At 53.2% G+C, this 17989-nt stretch overlaps 1 protein-coding gene across 10 annotated transcripts in view; it reads right to left on the reverse strand.

Annotated features, from left to right (window-relative positions):
• Nucleotides 1-17989, reverse strand: part of EPS15L1 (epidermal growth factor receptor pathway substrate 15 like 1) — a 106721-nt gene that overhangs the window by 19468 nt on the left and 69264 nt on the right. For 6 of the 10 annotated variants that reach the window (XM_018051339.1, XM_018051336.1, XM_018051337.1 and 3 more), the window contains exons 18-22: nt 17050-17100; nt 15269-15405; nt 8128-8188; nt 7053-7135; nt 924-1056 (exon numbers count right to left, since the gene is read on the reverse strand). In XM_018051339.1, coding sequence (XP_017906828.1) covers nt 924-1056; nt 7053-7135; nt 8128-8188; nt 15269-15405; nt 17050-17100 — 465 coding nt within the window. The remainder of the gene's footprint in view (nt 1-923; nt 1057-7052; nt 7136-8127; nt 8189-15268; nt 15406-17049; nt 17101-17989) is intronic. The other 4 variants (XM_018051342.1, XM_018051340.1, XM_018051344.1 and 1 more) reach the window with 1 other exon arrangement.

Below are 17989 nucleotides of genomic sequence, written 5' to 3' on the forward strand. Positions count from 1 at the left end.
AGAGAGTCACCCTCTACCAGAAAGGACCAGAAGAGGAAGGCCGTGAACAGAAGGTGCGACCGCAGGAGCGCATGGTTCTTCTGTGATGCTACAGTCTAGGGACAGCACAGGGGGCTCTGCTAGGAACCAGAGCAGACCACGGAGGGGGAACAGACTAATGACTGGGAAACTGCAGTGAGTCCTTCCGACACTGGGAGCAACAGCTTCCTGCTTTTAAGTCTCATAACCTGGCCTGTTGAGCTATCGCCATCACCCCAGAGAGGTACCCCGCACGAGCTAACCATCCTCGGCACCCTCAGAGAGCCTCAATCCTGCGAGAAGCCAGCAACATCCCATAACCAGGAGAAGGAAGGGCTGCAGGAAGCCCCCGGTTCGGAGCTACCTGCCTAGATGCTGGGGCAGGAGCAGAGGGCAAGGGAGCCCCAAGCCATATGACTCCTCTCATGTCAAACATGACCAAGGAAGGGCCCCACCCCTCCCCAAGTCCTGAACCAATCTGGAGGCGCAGGATGGGTGAAGTGACTTCAGCCACTGCTTCCGCCGCCCCCAGCCCTGGGCCCTCCCTGAGCCAACCTGGGAAAGAGCTCGGGAGGGGTAGGGAGGTTGGAGGGGCCGTGAATACATGCTGAGCCAGGGGCCACGCAGCAGCTCTGCCAACCGCCAGGAGGGTTATTAGCCCCCGGCCTCTGAAGACCACCCTGGAGCCCCACACAGAGCCCAGGGGCCCACAGGACGAGGCGAGGGCAGGAAGGACCAGAGGTGCTTCCAGGCACACGGGGTGCGCAGAGCCACGTGACAGGCAGAGGGGAGCCCCTCTGGCTCCGAACACGGACCCTCTGGGCTGGTGAGCGGAGAGAGGCCCACCGTCCCCTGCCGCCCGGCAACGGTGGGCAGGTGGCTGCGAGAGAAGGAAGCGTACTGACCGCTCGGCGGTTTAGGCCGCGGAGGAGCAGGTTTCTTCGGAGGCACAGCGGGAGTGTCCTGTTTACTTTTAAAGGGGTCATCTGAGAATCCTGCCCCTCCAAAGGAGGAGGTGAAAGGCCCAGAAGTTGGGGGCTGCAAGAGAGGACACGAAAAGAGAGGCAGAAACAGTCATTAACACGGAGGCAGGGACGCCCACCGAGCCCGCCACGCTGTGCGGCACGGTCCCCGCTCGGCCGGGGGCTGCTCACCAGCCCCCCGCTTTCCTCCACCCTCGAGAGACAGGGTCCTCTGGCCCACGAGGGGCAGCTGGCAGACACATGGAGCAGGCGGGAACACCCAGCGCCTCGGGGGGTTTATGTCATGCGGCAGGGCATGGGGGTGGGGAGCTGTTCCCTGCCACCCGCCAGGGGAGATCGGGGCTTCCTGCTCACACTTCAGAGACGCCACCCCCTCTCCCCTTGGTCAGTGTCAGCCACTCGGTCAGAGCGGCACCAGACCCGCTCTGTGCCACTGAGCTGCCCCCCCCAGGGACTCAAGCCAGAGCCCACCCCACCCACACTGGCACAGCCACCGCCACCTCCAATGGGCTCTTGTTGCCTCTGGCCTGGACCCTCCACTAGCTTCCTCCAGCCCTAGTCTCACCCGCGCCCCGCTCCCCGCCAACATCCACCATCTCACACCCAAATCAGACCATGTCACACCAGCCACAAAGAGACGCCTGGAGGGACAGGTGGGCAGGAAGGCAGGAGGGAAGGTAAACACGGCAGGCGGCCAGGGAGGCAGGTGGATGGGCAGGCAGCAGCGCAGCCAGGCCCTGAAGCTTAAAGGCAACTCCCAGTACTCCTAAAGGCACACAGGGCCTTCCTCATAGCCCCCAGCCCCCTTACTGTGCAATGCTTTGGCCTCAGCCCTGCAGTGGACCCAACCCTCTCTTGGCAATTCTCTGATGCCTGGAGTCCCGGGTGCCCCATCCCTAGGCCTCCATACACACAGGGTCCCTGACTGGGGGCGCTCAGCCCTTCCCGTCCACCCTGAGCCCCTGTTCCTTCTCAGAGATGGGCTGGAGCTCACTGCCACCCCCAGACCCCTCCGTGCCACCCCTTTCTGGACCAGCTCAGACATCCTAGGGGGAGTTGACAGGACATAGCTTATCACGCCAGGGTCAGGCACCCAGGACCCTACTGTCTTAACTGAGTGGCCTGAAAGGCAAGAGGCACTGATAGGGCACACACCTGGCCGCAGCGGGCAAGGACTCGTCCATACGAGCACCCGCTCCTGGAGCCCCAGCATGGCGCTGGGCATAACAAACCTCCACTAATGGATGGATGAGCGCAGAGGACCAGAGGTGCCCCAAAGGGAGACTGCTTTCTCTATAGGTGGGGGATCGTGTTCCCTCACACAGAAAAGAACTGGGGAAAAGTAGAGAGAGCAGATTCAGAGCTGTTGGACACAGAGGGAAGTAGTGGACACTGGAGTGAAAATGCTATGATCTTCAGAAGAGCAAAGGAGAGGGGATGCACAGGGGTCGGGGGGACTGTGCATGGTGGGCATGGAGCAGGCGTGAGGGGGGCACGTGCAGTGCTCTCCCCAGTGCGGGTCGGGGGGCTGGTCGAGCGCCAGCAGAGCCCACTCTAGGGACTTCCTTAGGCACCTGGTTCCCACGCGTGGATGGAACAGTGGGGAGAAGGGCGGGCATCAGTCACGGGGTTATGGTCATGGGGACACGGATGCAGCCACCCTGTCCCTGGTACCTAGTCCCAGATACTCGTCTCGGGTGGGAGAGAGGCGGCTGGTCCACAGAGATAAGGAGGGGGCCGGGAGAGGGCGGTGGCACCCTCAGCCAAGACCGCTGGGCACCCAGTTCCTCCCCTGGAACCTCAGAGGGCCCTCAGAGGGCCCCCAGGGTAGGAGACGTCCACTCTGGGCTGGTCTCGCCACATCGTCCCACCGGCCTGGGGACAGAGTCCTCCGGCCACCCCTTCCATCTCACAGGCAGGGAAGCTGAGGAACTGCGAGGAGACGTGGCCTGCCGACAACACAGCACCTCAGGGTGGGACCTGGAGGCCCCGCTCCCGGCTCCGCGCCTCTGTTTCCTCTTCTGTGAGGTGACCGTCATGCCTGGCCCGCGCTCGCAGGGCTGGGCGAAAAGTCAAAAGGGAATGCATAAGCGGCTCCACCCGGCGCCCAAACCGCATCAGCAGAGACAGCGGAGCCCAAACCGCATCAGCAGAGACAGCGGCGCCCAAACCGCATCAGCAGAGACAGCGGCGCCCAAACCGCATCAGCAGAGACAGCAGCGCCCAAACCGCATCAGCAGAGACAGCGCAAGCAGCGTCGTGCTGAGGATGCGGACGTGACTCGGGTTCCCCTGGATGCCCGCAAGAATCTGCAAGTGCCCGCTGGCCACCGACACTGTGTTTCTGCTGCTTCCTGTCATCCACAGAGCCCTTCCCAGACTGAGCGAGCCCGAGAGCCAAGGTGCAGCGTGGACCTGCAGCTCAGCTTTAAAGTGAGCGGTTAGGGTCTGCTGTTCGGGAAAGAAGACGGAGCAGCCGCTGAGGAGATGGAGAGCGCGCAGCTGCTTCTGCTTTTGCTGTTCCCAGGACGCGCCCTGGGTTGACAGCTCTCTCCACGCTTGCCACAACCTTAGACGGGCAGGCGAGAACCAAAATCAATTTCTTGGCAAACAGAGGGCGTGACCGGCTCCCTAGGCCCCTGCGTGGACCCGTTCTTGTCCTGGGAGCTGGGTATGCGCCAGCGCTGGGGAAGGGGTGCAGAGGGACACCTGGGAGCCTCTGGGTGCGGACCCCCCGCCCCCACCCCCAGAGCTGCATGGCGCACGGTGAGGCCCTCGTCCACCCGGCCTGTGCACCGCACCCCGGAGCACAAGCTGCACTGAGCCTCCCGGCTGGCTGGGCACACCGTGGGCCAAGCCGACCCTCCGCCCCCTCATCTATCTAAACCCACTGCGTGGCTGGTGGACCCGCTCCAGGGAGAAAGAGTTCGCCCACAGCAGGGAGTTTTATCACTTCTGACACCAAAAAGCCTGCGTCATTTCCGAATCCTGACTTTCATGACTTGAAGTTTTCCAAGAAGCCTCCTCTGGGACCTGACTCGTTCCTACTCAGGCTGTAGCTTCAGGGAAAGTTGCTATTTTTAGAAGGGTTTCAGTAAAGCCGGTAGGGGCTCTCTGGCTGGGCTACAGTGAAGTGTGCTCCAAAAAAAGAAAAAAAAAATAACACCACACACAGACAGCAAAGCTACTATACAAGACACAGCTCTAAAAGGTTTACAGTTCAAAAAATTGACTTAAAACAAATGACGCTCAACTTAAAAAAAAAAAGCCCTAAATAGAAATGCATGCTTGAAAAACAACTGAAAATGGGCTGACAAAGGGCAGTCAAGTATTTCATAGCTGGCTTTTTAAAAAAATCCTAGGGTAGGAGGGGTGAAATAATTAAGTTGGAGTCTTGTTTTTATTCTCAGATGCTCTGAGATCTATTTTGGGGAAAGTGTTCTTAACGCAAGGTAATACTGCCTAGGAAAATCACCTCAGGTACGAGGGGACCTCAACTAAGGGTGCAAGCCTGGAGACACTCCCAGAGGAATCCAGGGAATCAGACTGCGGGTTGATCTCCTCCAGCACTGCCGGGCAGAGAGGGGCACACTCCAGCTTTGGATGAAGTTAAGGAAGGGTGCCAGCCTGCATGGCCTCCCCACCCCACTCAGGTGGAGAAAAGACAGCGATGTTCAAAACACACACACACCCCCCAGGCAGTTAAAAAAAACACCTTCTTGCCGCTTTACTTTCATTTCCTTCGGCATTTTATTTATACACACAATGTTGTTCTTGAAAAACAGAAAGGGAACCAAAAGGGAAAAACAGACCTACGAGGTTAGGGCGCTGAACTGAGCTGGGCAAGCGACATGAGATCAGGAGCTGATGGGATCATGGAAACAAAACAATGGAGAACCGGACAAACTTTCCATGGCCCCAGCCAGCCCTGTCCCGCCCAGTGCCACCAACAGGAAGGGGCGCTGGCTCTGAAGTCACAAGCGCACGTGTGTGTGGCCTGATCCGGGACACGAGATCAAGGAGAGGGAAAGCGGAATAAAAGAGGGGAAACGCACCTGCAGGTTGGAATGGGCGCCAAGAGGGAAGGGCCAGGCTCTGAACTGCCTGGCTGAGGGTCGCCTCTGCAGCTAGCAGAGACACAGACGGGTGCTGCCTGGAGGCGGCGGCCACTCCGCACAGCCTCCAGTGCTCCCTGATACAGAGGGCTTGGCTCACGCCTCGTCCTTGTCCCCTGGTCCCAGCTCGGGGGCACTGCTTGCCCTCGTTCCCCTGCCTCTGGGGGAGAGGGCCCACTCGTGCTGGCTTGAGAACAGGGCATGAGCCCCCTCCCTGGAGACTGCCGCCCCCGTGTGGCAGAGGTTTCTTCATTTCAGGGGATAGTTTCCCGCCCACTAAGCAGGGACAGAAGCCAAGGACACGCAGTTCCACCCGGGGAGTGCATGTAACAGCCACACAGCCACAGGTGGACACGAAGGCACATCTCGGGCTCTGGTCCCTTCTGGCCGATCCCAGACCACCAGTGTCCCAGTTCCCACAGGACTGTGACTCCCTCCAGGCACGGGAAGGAGACAGGATGGAAAGCCTGGCACCCCCAGGCTCCCTCCCACGGCAGCCAATGGGCAAACAGATGCTCTGCCTCCAGCCAGGACTTAGATTTGCTACCTCGACAGTTTACACTCACGCGCTTCTCTGAAAACCTGAACAAAACCTCAAACGTTTCTTGGAAGCCACATGCCACAATCACACATCGCTAACCACAAGCACTCAGCACCCAGACAGCCGTGCGCCCCTCGGGCTGAGTGAAGCAGGCGGGATGCCCCTCTGAGGAGCTGGCATGCGGGGTGCGAGGGGTGGGAGGTACGGGGCTCCAGGCTGTGGGTGCCTGCTCCCACACGCTCCAGGGTTCCTTCTCCAGCCATCCCCCCGCCCACCAACTAAGGGGCAAGATCAGGGACAGGAGCTGCATCTGCACGTGTTCACCAGTGCCCCAGCGGCCACGGAGCCCGGGCCACCTGGACCGAAGCAGGCGGCTGGAAACACCCGAGGAATAAATGGAGAACACGGGGGCTTCAGCAGGCTGTGCTGCACCTGGTTCTGCATCCTCGAGGGGACCCCACCCTCCCGACGAGGCCAAGACACATACACCGAACGCTTCCCTCAACTCCTGTTAACCCGGGCTCGCAGTCGAAACCAAGGGACACTACAGGTTAGGACGGAGAACAGAAGCTGCAAATCAACTCCCCACAGCCAACGTTTTCAACGTCTCAGCAGTTTCTTCTCAAATGTACCTCAGAGTCATGGGCTTCTACTCTTATTGCTCGCTCTGTTTTGGACAGTCTCTACCGACGGACTTCTTGCTATGCTAAAGATTTAGCTCTCCAGCCACACCTCCTTCAAGCCCCTCTCGACAGAGTGATCACACCGCCTGTGGGGCTACATTTACAGTCAGTTCAGGTAATTATGGCCGCGCAGACACCGCCCAGGCCGAACAGAAGTGACTTATGGGCATTCCTGAACAGCTCACGTTTCACCCGCGTATTTATTCACCGACTGAGCCCAGCCCTCACTTTCCACATTCTTCTCGGGTTCTACCCACAGGCAGCTCCAGACACATCTGCGTGTGGGCCCGTGGCCCCCGGTTCTGGCCTCGCAGGCTGCACGCCAGGCCTGGCCCCCTGTGCCCAACACCTTCTTGTGTTGTTTGGCCACTGGGAGACTTTATCACCTGAGGTCTGACGGCTGTGAGACACCAGTGAGGGCAGGAGGGAGGCCCTCGCGCCTGTGCCTGGGCGGGGGGCGGGGGGACTCAAGGCTCTGGTAGCGCCACTTGGAGGAAGGGAAATGCGTCCAGCCACAGCCATGGACACCTTCCAGACCCTGTCTGCACACTCACGACGTCAAGCGAGCATGCGTTTTGCATGTCAGAGCTCGACAGGTGCCAAGGAAATACATACGTGGCATGAAACAACTATGCCTGGCAGCCCAGGACAAGACCACGACCGCAGCACAAGGACACTGGCAGAGGTGCAGAGGCTCCACGCGGGAGCTTTACCTTGGACATCTGGCTGAAGTCGGCAAAGCCCTCCGCACTACTGAAGGACCCGCTTCCGAAGGGGTCTAAGGCTCCGAAGGGACCTGCAAGCAACACCAGGAGAGGCAGTTATCCCACACTCACGGAACACACCTCCCGCGGGCAAGCCCAAGTGCCGTCTCTCAGCTCTCCACAGCGCCAGAGTGGATCCAGGGTGGTCAAGTCTGTGTGCGAGCTGGTGACTCTGGGTGCAGGTCCTCAACCAGGAGTCCCCACCGCCCCGCCCGGCCCACTCTGGCTTGTGGTTGGTGCAGCTCAGCCAGATGGTTCGCGGCCACATGAGCTGGGGGCACTCAGCCCTGTGGCTGGGCTGCCAGCCAGCATCGTTCACACTCACAGAAGGAGTGGCAAGCCCCCCATGGAAGGACAGACAGGGCCTGGTGTCTGTCCTGCTGGACCAGGAAGGGGGAGTGAGAGGGAGGGGACTGCCGCCCACACGGCTCACGTGGGGAGGTCATCTGTGGGTAGAGATTTCTGCTGAGCTTTTTCCTTTGGTGGGTGGTGTGATTTTCCTGGAGTAGCCCACAAGCCCACCTATGAAGTCAAGCTCTGTAACTAACAAGCCAAGATGCTAGGCAAGGCAGCAGTACCAACTGGGGCCTGTTCCCACAGGCAAGGTGGGGTGGGCAGTCCGCAAATGCTCCCCTCCCTTAGAGGCACACCTAAGGGTTTATGCTGTGAAGGGAGGGTCCCTCAAACCCAGTGCCCATAGCACAAGCCTCAACAGAACTTTGGATTTACTTAGGAAAAAAAGCCAAACATACAAACCAAACATTCATAAGGAAGACTGAGTAAAAAGTAACTAATACGTTAGCGTTATTACCGAATTAATCCCTACAGCCAAGCTTCCTTCCCAGCAGATGCCAGCTCCCGCTCAGGAAGATGAGGGCCGTGGCGTGGGCCACACTGCCCCGGGTGAGGATCTGGGTGCTACTTACTAACGACACAAACGCTGAGGACATGCCAGCTTTGGAAACAGGTGGGCCATTCTCCTGCCCAGGGATGAGTGAGAAGTAAAAGCAGCCATTGGTCTCACCTGATCCTTTTGAGGAGACACTGGAGGACGAAAAAGGATCGCTGGATTCAAAGGGGTCGAGCTGAGTGAAAAGGAGAGGAGAGAGTGAAAAGCAGTTCCTGTGCCCGTCACCCATTCACTCAGCCACAAATTCTCCGGACATCTGTCCCAGCCATGGGGAGGACACAGCAATTTAAACCAAATCCTGGCATAGTCCAGCAGACCAACCCCTCCTGCATGTAATACCAACAAATACTCTGGACCGGGATAGAAAAAAAAAAAGCAATCACCTGAAGACCTAGGAAGTGAGTCAAAGCAGCAAGACTTTGGAAGAGAACTGAAATCTGGCAGCAAAAAAACAGTACAAGGCTGAATTTTCCAGGTTTTGTTTTATCTTGGCCCACTGCTCAGCTTGTGGGATCTCAGTTCCCTGACCAGGGACTGAACCCCGGCTGCGGCCGTGAATATACTGAATGCTAACCACCAGACCACCAGGGAACTCCCAGGTTTTCCGCCTTGATAGCTACGGTCTGAGAATATTGAGAGGCTATGGATTCCAAAAGAAAACTCACTGTCTTTCTGCACTGAAGCTCAGAGGCGGGAATCCCAGGACAGCCACAGCCACGAAAAAGGGATGTGGCCCAGCAAAAACACAAAAAGCCCAGTGGAGAACTAAGCTGTCTTCATACCTGCAAATGAGGCAGGCTGTTTTTGTTAAGACTGTTGGAATTTACTAACCATAATTACAACATATAATCCAAAGAACGTTAAGTAACATCCTTATCACGTTTATCAACTGTTCTCTTATCACGATCTATTGTGTTGACTAATTGAACAATGATTCAGGTAGTGTCCCAGAAAGAAACCCGCTTGCACTCCCCCTCTGGAGTCTGGCTGGCGGCGCTGAGTACTGCCAGCAGCCCCGACGTGCCCTGACTTCGTGTCCTCATTTAGAGGCCTCGTCTTCTGCACGTGGCTTCGTCCCCAGGTGGCTGCAAACAACCTGGGGCTGTTTTATTGGGGAGTTATTTGGCCAGGGCCTTTTGAACAGCAGTGTCCTGGTGAAGTGCTAGATATTATTTATTTAAGAATGAACTTTTTTTTTTTTTTTAACAATAATATCCTTTCAGAAATTTCTAACTACTTTGTAACTGCATGACTTAACATGGTGATAAAAGTTATTAAAAGACTATTTTTTCCAAAGCTTAAAAAAAGAGGAGGGGGGATGTGGGGTCTAGAAAGGAAAGGCAGAGAATGGGAGTCCCAAATTCCATGATAAGCTGTGCCCAGGTCTCAGGCTGACCCCTACACTGTGTGTGGGTGGGCAGACTCAGTGCAGCCTACAGCTAAGGCCACAGGAATGAAACCACAGGCCAGACAGAGAGAGACTACAGTGTGAGTCTCACCAGTTAGTTGCCTGCTGAAACAAAACCACCCATACTCTTTGGAAGAATACAACAGAATCAAGTCTCCACAACAGAGCACTCCCAATGCACAGGATATATCTCTAAGTTATTCAAAATACAGAGAACAAGAAAAATGTGGTCCTCAAGGGAAAAAAACAATCCGTGGAGATGATCTCAAGATGACCCAGATACTGGAATTCTCAGATGAGGATGACTTTACAGCAGCAGTGACTGGGCTTAATGAGATAAAGGAAAATACACTTCAGATGAACGACCAGATAGGAGATCTTAGTAGAGAAGTGGAAACTATACAGATGAAACATGGACATTCTAAAACTGTAAACTACCCAGAATAAAAGCTTCAGGAGATTAGCTAGCCAACAAAGGACAAAAGTGGAAGTGAAGTTGAAGATAAATCAAGAGAAATTACATACTCTGATGGAAAAGAAGAAAAACAGGGCCCCAGGGAACTTTGAGGATAATATTAACACCTGTGTAACTGGAATCCCACAAAGAGAGAGACAGAAAATAAAAAAGAAAATTTTTTTTGAAAAAATAATGGCTGAAAACATACCAAATTTGGCGAAAGACCTAATTTATAGATGTAAGAACTTCAGCAAACCCCAAGCGTCATAAATAAAAAGAAAACTATATCCAGACCCTACACAAACTACTGAAAAGCAAAGATAAAGAGAGGTTTTCTAAAACAGCCAGAGAGAGGGACATGTCACATGCAGGGAACAGCTATCTGAAAGGCTGGTGACTTTTCATTAAGAGCAACAGAGACTAGAGGATACTGGACAACATCCTACAAGTGCCAAAGGGAAAAACGATGCTGGATCGGGCACAGATACACTCAAGGATGCCAACACAGCAGCCCTGCGCCACTAGGGCTGAGGTGAGTTCTTCAGGCTAAAGGAAAACGACAACGGAAGGGAAACCAGACCTTGAGAAACGGATGAAGATCTTGAGAAACGGTGACTATATGGTGAAAACAACAACTACTTTTTCTCTTTAAACGTGATCAGTTCCGTTTAGTTCGGTTGCTCAGTCGTGCCCGACTCTTTGCGACCCCATGGACTGCAGCACGGCAGGCTTCTCTGTCCATCACCAGCTCCCAAAGCTTGCTCAAACTCACGTCCATCGAGTCGGTGATGCCATCCAACCATCTCATCGTCTGTCTTCCCCTTCTCCTCCTGCCTTCTCTCTTTCTCAGCATCAGGGTCTTTTCAAATGAGTCAGTTCTTTGTATCAGGTGGCCAGAGTCTTGGAGTTTCGGTTTCAGCATCAGTCCTTCCAATGAATAATCAGGACTGATTTCCTTTAGAACTGACTGGTTTAAAACTGACTGTAAAACTGGTTTAAAACTGATACACTGGATTAAAGCAAAAATTATAATACTGTCATAAGGCATTTAATATATTCAGACACGTACCTTCTTAGGACAACTATAGCAGAGACACTGCTGTTTGGGGTGGGTGGACAAACGGATCGACATGATGGCGAGTTTTTTACACTTTACACTGCGTTGTCTGTTCATGTCCTTCAGCCGCTAACTTGGGTCCAACCTGCTGTGACCCCACAGACTGCAGCACACCAGGCTCCTCTGTCCCTCACTATCTCCCAGAGTTTGCTCAGATTTATGTCCATTGAGTCTGTGATGCTCTCTAACCGTCTCATCCTATACCACCCCCTTCTCCTTTTACCTTCAATCTTTCCCAGCATCAGGGTCTTTTCCAATGAGTCAGCTCTTCGCAACCTGTGTCCAAAGTATTGGAGCTTCAGGTTCAGCAAATGACATAGTATTAATTCCAAGTAGCCTACAAAAAGTTAAGTGTGAAAATGGCAATCCCTAAAGCAACCTCTATAAATAATTTTAAAAAAAACAGTATAGTTAAAAGAGGCCAATAAATACTACAAAATGGAATCCCAGAAAACATGCAAATAACCCAAAAGAAGACAGAGAGGAACAGACGAATAAAACATAGAGAATAAAAGGAAGCAAATAATAAAATAATACACTTGAATCTAATTATACTGATCAGTTCAGTTCAGTCGCTCAGTCGTGTCCGACTCTTTGAGACCCCATGAATCGCAGCACGCCAGGCCTCCCTGTCCATCACCATCTCCCGGAGTTCACTCAGACTCATGTCCATTGAGTCTGATACCATCCAGCCATCTCATCCTCGGTCGTCCCCTTCTCCTCCTGCCTCCAATCCCTCCCAGCATCAGAGTCTTTTCCAATGAGTCAACTCTTCGCACGAGGTGGCCAAAGTACTGGAGTTTCAGCTTTACCATCATTCCTTCCAAAGAAATCCCAGGGCTGATCTTCAGAATGGACTGGTTGGATCTCCTCGCAGTCCAAGGGACTCTCAAGAGTCTTCTCCAACACCACAGTTCAAAAGCATCAATTCTTCGGCACTCAGCTTTCTTCACAGTCCAACTCTCACATCCATACATGACCACAGGAAAAACTATAGCCTTGACTAGATGGACCTTAGTCAGCAAAGTAACATCTCGGCTTTTGAATATGCTATCTAGGCTGGTCATAACTTTCCTTCCAAGGAGTAAGCGTCTTTTAATTTCATGGCTGCAGTCACCATCTTCATTGATTCTGGAGCCCCAAAAAATAAAGTCTGACACTGTTTCCACTGTTTCCCCATCTGTTCCCATGAAGTGATGGGACCGGATGCCATGATCTTCGTTTTCTGAATGTTGAGCCTTAAGCCAACTTTTTCACTCTCCTCTTTCACTTTCATCAAGAGGCTTTTTAGCTCCTCTTCACTTTCTGCCATAAGGGTGGTGTCATCTGCATATCTGAGATTATGGATATTTCTCCCAGCAATTTTGATTCCAGCTTGTGCTTCCTCCAGCCCAGCGTTTCTCATGATGTACTCTGCATATAAGTTAAATAAGCAGGGTGACAATATACAGCCTTGACGTACTCCTTTTCCTATGTGGAACCAGCCTGTTGTTCCGTGTCCAGTTCTAACTGTTGCTTCCTGACCTGCATATAGGTTTCTCGAGAGGCAGGTCAGGTGGTCTGGTATTCCATCTCTTTCAGAATTTTCCCCAGTTTATTGTGATCCACACAGTCAGAGGCTTTGGCATAGTCAATAAAGCAGAAGTAGATGTGTTTCTGGAACTCTCTTCCTTTTTCCGTGATCCAGTGGATGTTTAATGCAATTATACTGATAACTGCATTAAGTGTGAATGGACTACGTACTGCATTTAGAAGGCAGAGATTTCCAGACTGTATAAAAAAGCAAGGCCCAACTGTTGATACATGCTCAACACAAAAGACATTAACTTCAACTCCCAGATAGGTTGAAAGTAAGTGGATAAAAAAAGACAAAGCATGCAAAGAGTAAGCATAAGAAAAACGAGGTGGCTATTTTAAAATGTGATAAGAACAGATTAAGACAAAGATTATCACCAGAGGAAAAATGGAACCCTTTTAAAGAAAAAAGGTCACTGCATCAGGACAATACAGCAAACATCACTATGTAGGCAACTGACAGCTTCAAAACACATGTAGCTAAACTTGACAGAATTAAGGGGGATATGGACAACGCCACAATCATAGGAGAAGATTTCAACACCTCAGCAACTGGCAGAGCTAACAAACACCTTAAGAATGGATGATCAGTCCTCTAATAGAACGTAGTGGAAAAGAATAAGAAATAGAACATATATATATATATATATATGTGTGTGTGTGTAACTGAATCACTGAGGTGTACATTAGAAACTAACACAACATTATAAATCAACTAAACTTTAATTAAAAAAAGGAAAGAGCGGGAATTCCCTGGCCACCCACTGGTTAGACCTTAGCACTTTCACTGATGTGACCCAGGTTCCATCCCTGGCTGGGGCACTAAGATCCCCCAAGCTACACGGGCGTGGCCCCCTTTTAAAAAATGGGGGGAAAAAAACAGACCTTCAGAACAACCACCTTGACCTAGCTGGGATTTACAGAACATTATACCCAACAATGGCAAACAGATACTCTTCTCAACTGTACCCTGTATGTTCACCAACAAAGACCATAAAACGAGTCTCAATAAACCTAAAAGGACTGAAAACATACAAGATATGTTATCTAATAACAATAAATCTAATTAGAAACCAATATTATAAAATACCTGGAGGGGGGCAGTGCTCCGAAATGAAACAACGCCCTTTAAGCAATCCACGGTTCAACAGAGCATTCACAAGGGAAATTGAAAAATATCTCAAAATGAATGACAATGAATATACAACAAATCAAAATGTGTGGAATGCGCCTGAAGCAGTGCCTGAAGAGAACAGCGCGGGTGTGTCATAAAAATGGTTGCATTCAGTTTTGGCTGTGCTGGGACTCCGCTGCTTCGCGGGCTTCCCTCTAGTTGTGGCGAATGGGGAGTATGCCCTCCTTGCAGCGTGCAGGCTTCTCGTCGCGGGGGCTTCTCTTGCTGCGGAGCCGAGCCTCCAGGCGCTCACGCTCAGTAGTTACGGTTCCTGGGCTCTAGGGCACAGGTTCAATAGTTGCGGTGCACAGGCTCAGTTGCCTCGCGGCATGTGGGATCTTTCCAGACCGGGGATCAAACCCGTGTCTCCTGCAGTGGCGAGGTGGATTCTTTACCACTGAGCCACCAGGGAAGCCCAGAAATACACAGCATTAAACACTTACATTAGAAAAAGAAGACCCAAGATCAATGACCTAAGGTTGGATCTTAAGAAGTTAGAAAGAGAAGAGCAAAGGAGGGAGAAGGGAATCATGAGCAGAGATCAGTGAAACAGAAAACAAACAGGAGAGGAAAGCCACACAACCAATAGTTGGCTTGTGGAAAAGATGAATAGAATCGATCAACACAGAGGTGAGAACACAGACCACCAACATCAGGAATGAAAGGGGGCCCTCACAACGGGTCGCAGAGACAGAAATGCTCCAGGTTAATCCTTGCCTTCAAGGAGCTCTGGGGCCAGTGCTACAGACCAGTAGGTCCATGGACAAGTGAAAACCAAGGCGTGGGTAACATGAGGACAGAGATGCAGCCTAGAGCATGCAGGCAAGCTACACATGGCCCTCACTTAGACACAAAATTCTCATGCCATCAAAAAGTTACTTTTCTGCTTTTTAAGTCCTCACTGACACCAATTTATACCAGTCTGTTGGGCCTAATGTACAAAACACAGGGCTTACTACTTGCTGGGGGGTGGGGAGCACACTCAGTGTGGCAGGCTGTGCGTCTGGACTTCCTCCTGCCACGGCGGGGACCCCCTGGGGCAGGCTGATGCCAGTGTCGCCATCTGCACTGGGCACTCAGAGGCAGCAGTGCAGACCTGTGGGCATGTGCGGCGCTGTTGTGTTTGTTGGGGGATGCAGTGGCCAAGCAGAGAACCCAGCCAGTGGGCCTGAAACTAAAGTAAAGGGGCACCGAAAGGGATGGAGGGGTGACAGCTGTTCAGGACACCGAACACCCTGATGTGGCTCACTGGACTGCTGGACGTGACACCTGGCTTCACAGGGCAAGCGTCCACAGGGACCAGCAGAGACGGTCACCGTGCCATCCAGGAAGGAGGCTGGGCCTTCTCGCCAGCTCCCAGGCAACGGCCCGGCCTCTGGTGGCTCTCCCTGGCCAGGCCTAGCAAGCTCAGTCCGAGAGAGGGAGGCCCTGACTTGGTCCATGCGGGTGGGAAGGGCTGCCTTCATACACGGAGAGCCCACAGACAGGCAGCACTGGAAAAGCGGCCCTCCCGAGGCCACTCACCTTTGACGGTAAGGAAGGGTTTTTTGTGAACGGGTCTGAGGTAAACGGGTCGCTCTTTGTCTGCTTCTTAAAGAAGTCATCAGGGGTGGAGCCACGGAATGGGTCGCTTTCTTTGAAAGGATCCCCACCAAATGGATCTGGACAAAGTGTTTTGGAAAGAGAAGAAAAAAAAATGCCCCATGAATAAACGCTATGCTTAGTGAGAGAATACTCACACACACAAAAAAAACCCCGACTGACTGACACCACTTGCGTGAAATTCTAGAAAACGGAAAAACCATAGTGGCAGAAAGCCAGTCAGTGGCTGCCAGAGATCTGGGGGCACAGGGCTGGAGGAGCAGGAGGGGACCTTTAGGGACAGTGCGGATGCCCTCTCATCTGGCTACACACACGCTGAAATGCATCCAGTTCCACACTCAAGATGGGTGAGTTCTGTGGTGTGTTCATTACACCTCTCAATAAAATCAGCAGAAACAAACAATGCGGGTAAGTCCATAGGACAGAAAGCAGACTGGCGGCTGCCAGGGGCTGCGTGGGGGGAGCTGGCAGCCGCAGCCTCCTTCTGGGGTGACGGAGACGTCCTGGAACTACATGGGGGTGGAGTGCGCAGCACAGGCCGGCGGCCTGTGGGCTCTAAGATGCTAAGCTGTGCTGTGCGTATTTCTTAGGCTTGTGTCACACGAATTCCACCTCAAGAGGAGCAAACAAACAGCAGGGGAGAAGGAGACAAACAGGCAGCATGATGCCATCACCACCACGCCCAGTGGGGAGCCCCATCACCCAGAGGGAACAAAACGCTGGCCTTTCTCTATGATGTGTACCAATTTTAAGTATCTTTTTAAAAACTTGTTTATTTTTGGCTGTGCTGGGTCTCTGCTGCCGCTCGGGCTGTTCTCTAGCTGTAGGGAGGGGGCTGCCCTCTGGCTGTGGTGCTGGGCTTCTCTTGTTGCAGAGCACAGGCTCTGGGGCACAGGGGCGCAGAAGCTGTGGTGCACAGGGCTAGCTGCCTCCAGGCGTGTGGCGTCCTCCCGAGGCGGGGACTGAGCCTGTCTCCTGCATCGGCAGGTGGATTCTTTACCACTGAGCCACCGGGGAAGCCCGAGATGCGGGGCTTCCGTGCAAAGGGACACTGTCCTTCCTTGCCACTGCACCCTGAGCATGTGCGGGCGAAGTGACACCGGGCGCGGGTACCACAGGTGGCACAGCGGGCACAGGTGCCCGGGCGTCTGCACAGTCGTCTGGCGTCAGGCTTTCGGGCTCCCGTTCTCATCGCGCCGTGCGGCTGGCAGGAAGGGGCGCCAGACTGAGAAAGGAGGCACGACGCAGCTTCCTTCAGAAGCCCGCCCGGCACAGGAGGCGGCAAGGGGTTGCTCCATTTCCCTCAACCTGAACTAGGAATGGGAATACTCTTCTTTTTAAGTTTTTATTGGAGGAGGGCACAGCAGCCCACTCCGGCATGCTTGTCTGGGAAATTCTACGGACAGAGGAGCCTGGCGGGCCACGGTCCACGGGGCCATGATGAGTCAGACATGACTCAGCGGCTCAGCAGCAACAAATCAGCTGCTCCCCAACGCTGTTGGCCTCTGGTGCGCAGCGACATGAGTCAGATCTACCCACACGTGCATCCCCCGTTTCAGGTCTCCTTCCCATTTCGGTCGTCTCAGAGCACGGAGCAGAGTTCTCTGTGCTGTACGGTGGGTTCTCGCCAGTTATCCAGGAATGGGGACATTCTGAGGACCAGTTCACAGAACGTTTCTTTTAACTAACGAAGGCTTTTTTACCTGTTGAAGCTGTCTGTTGCTCGGCAAAGGGGTCACTCTGGAATGGGTCACCTGGATTAGAGAAGAGAGAACCATTCAGCTCTGTGGTGGAAATGACCTGCCTGGGCAGAGCAAAGTGGGAATGCAAGGGTGGCCAGTGGCTGGGGGAGTTCATCATGGCAAGGATGATGAAGATAAAACGGAAAGAACTCGGGCTACTCAACGTGGGCCCAACGGCGGGGAAATGTAGGACCAGCCTGAATTCACTCTCTTTCTTTGCCCTGCTCAGCTTACCCTTCCCCTCCCCATCACCCCCTTACTGGGGTTCCAAGAACTCGAGCCCCCAGAACTGCCTCCTCCTCAGCCTGCCGGGACACCTGAGCCTCAGCAGCTGCCCGAGTCATCTCTCAGAACTCGGGCGCTTCCACTCCAAGTCTCTAACTGGAAAGGCACTCCCACTGCCCTCTCCCTGCCCTGGCATTTTTCTCAGGAAAATACTGATAGCCTTCTTGGAAATAGTTTTGCTCTGCAAAAAAACAAAAAAAACACCTTAGGAAATCTTGTTTCTAGAATTCTTAGTTGTTCTTGACTCGTGCGTGGCTCTGGGTGAACTTGCGTGGGAAGGCCTTGCAGACTGTGCCTGTGGGGATCTGCTGTTCACTAGGGGCTCCATAATCACCACTACGCCTACTTAGCTTAGTCCCGCAAGGTGGATGCAGTCTCAGGGCCAAGCCAGTTACCCGTGAACGTGGGCGTGTCACAGTGAGCGTGGAGCTCTTCCCTCCCCGACTCAACACCACAGCTCTTCAGTTAACCAGGTGAAGTGAGAAATTCAAGAGGCCCGTGAGGCTTCAAGAATTTCTTTCCTCCCCCATGCCAGAGGGTGCTGCCAGTCACGAGAAAACCCAGAGGGGCACAAAACAAACAGCCTTTCAGTGACAAAGTGGGCGCCCAATGAGGT

This window comes from Capra hircus, chromosome 7 (assembly GCF_001704415.2).
Source record: "Capra hircus breed San Clemente chromosome 7, ASM170441v1, whole genome shotgun sequence".
NCBI classification, from domain to species: domain Eukaryota; kingdom Metazoa; phylum Chordata; class Mammalia; order Artiodactyla; family Bovidae; genus Capra; species Capra hircus.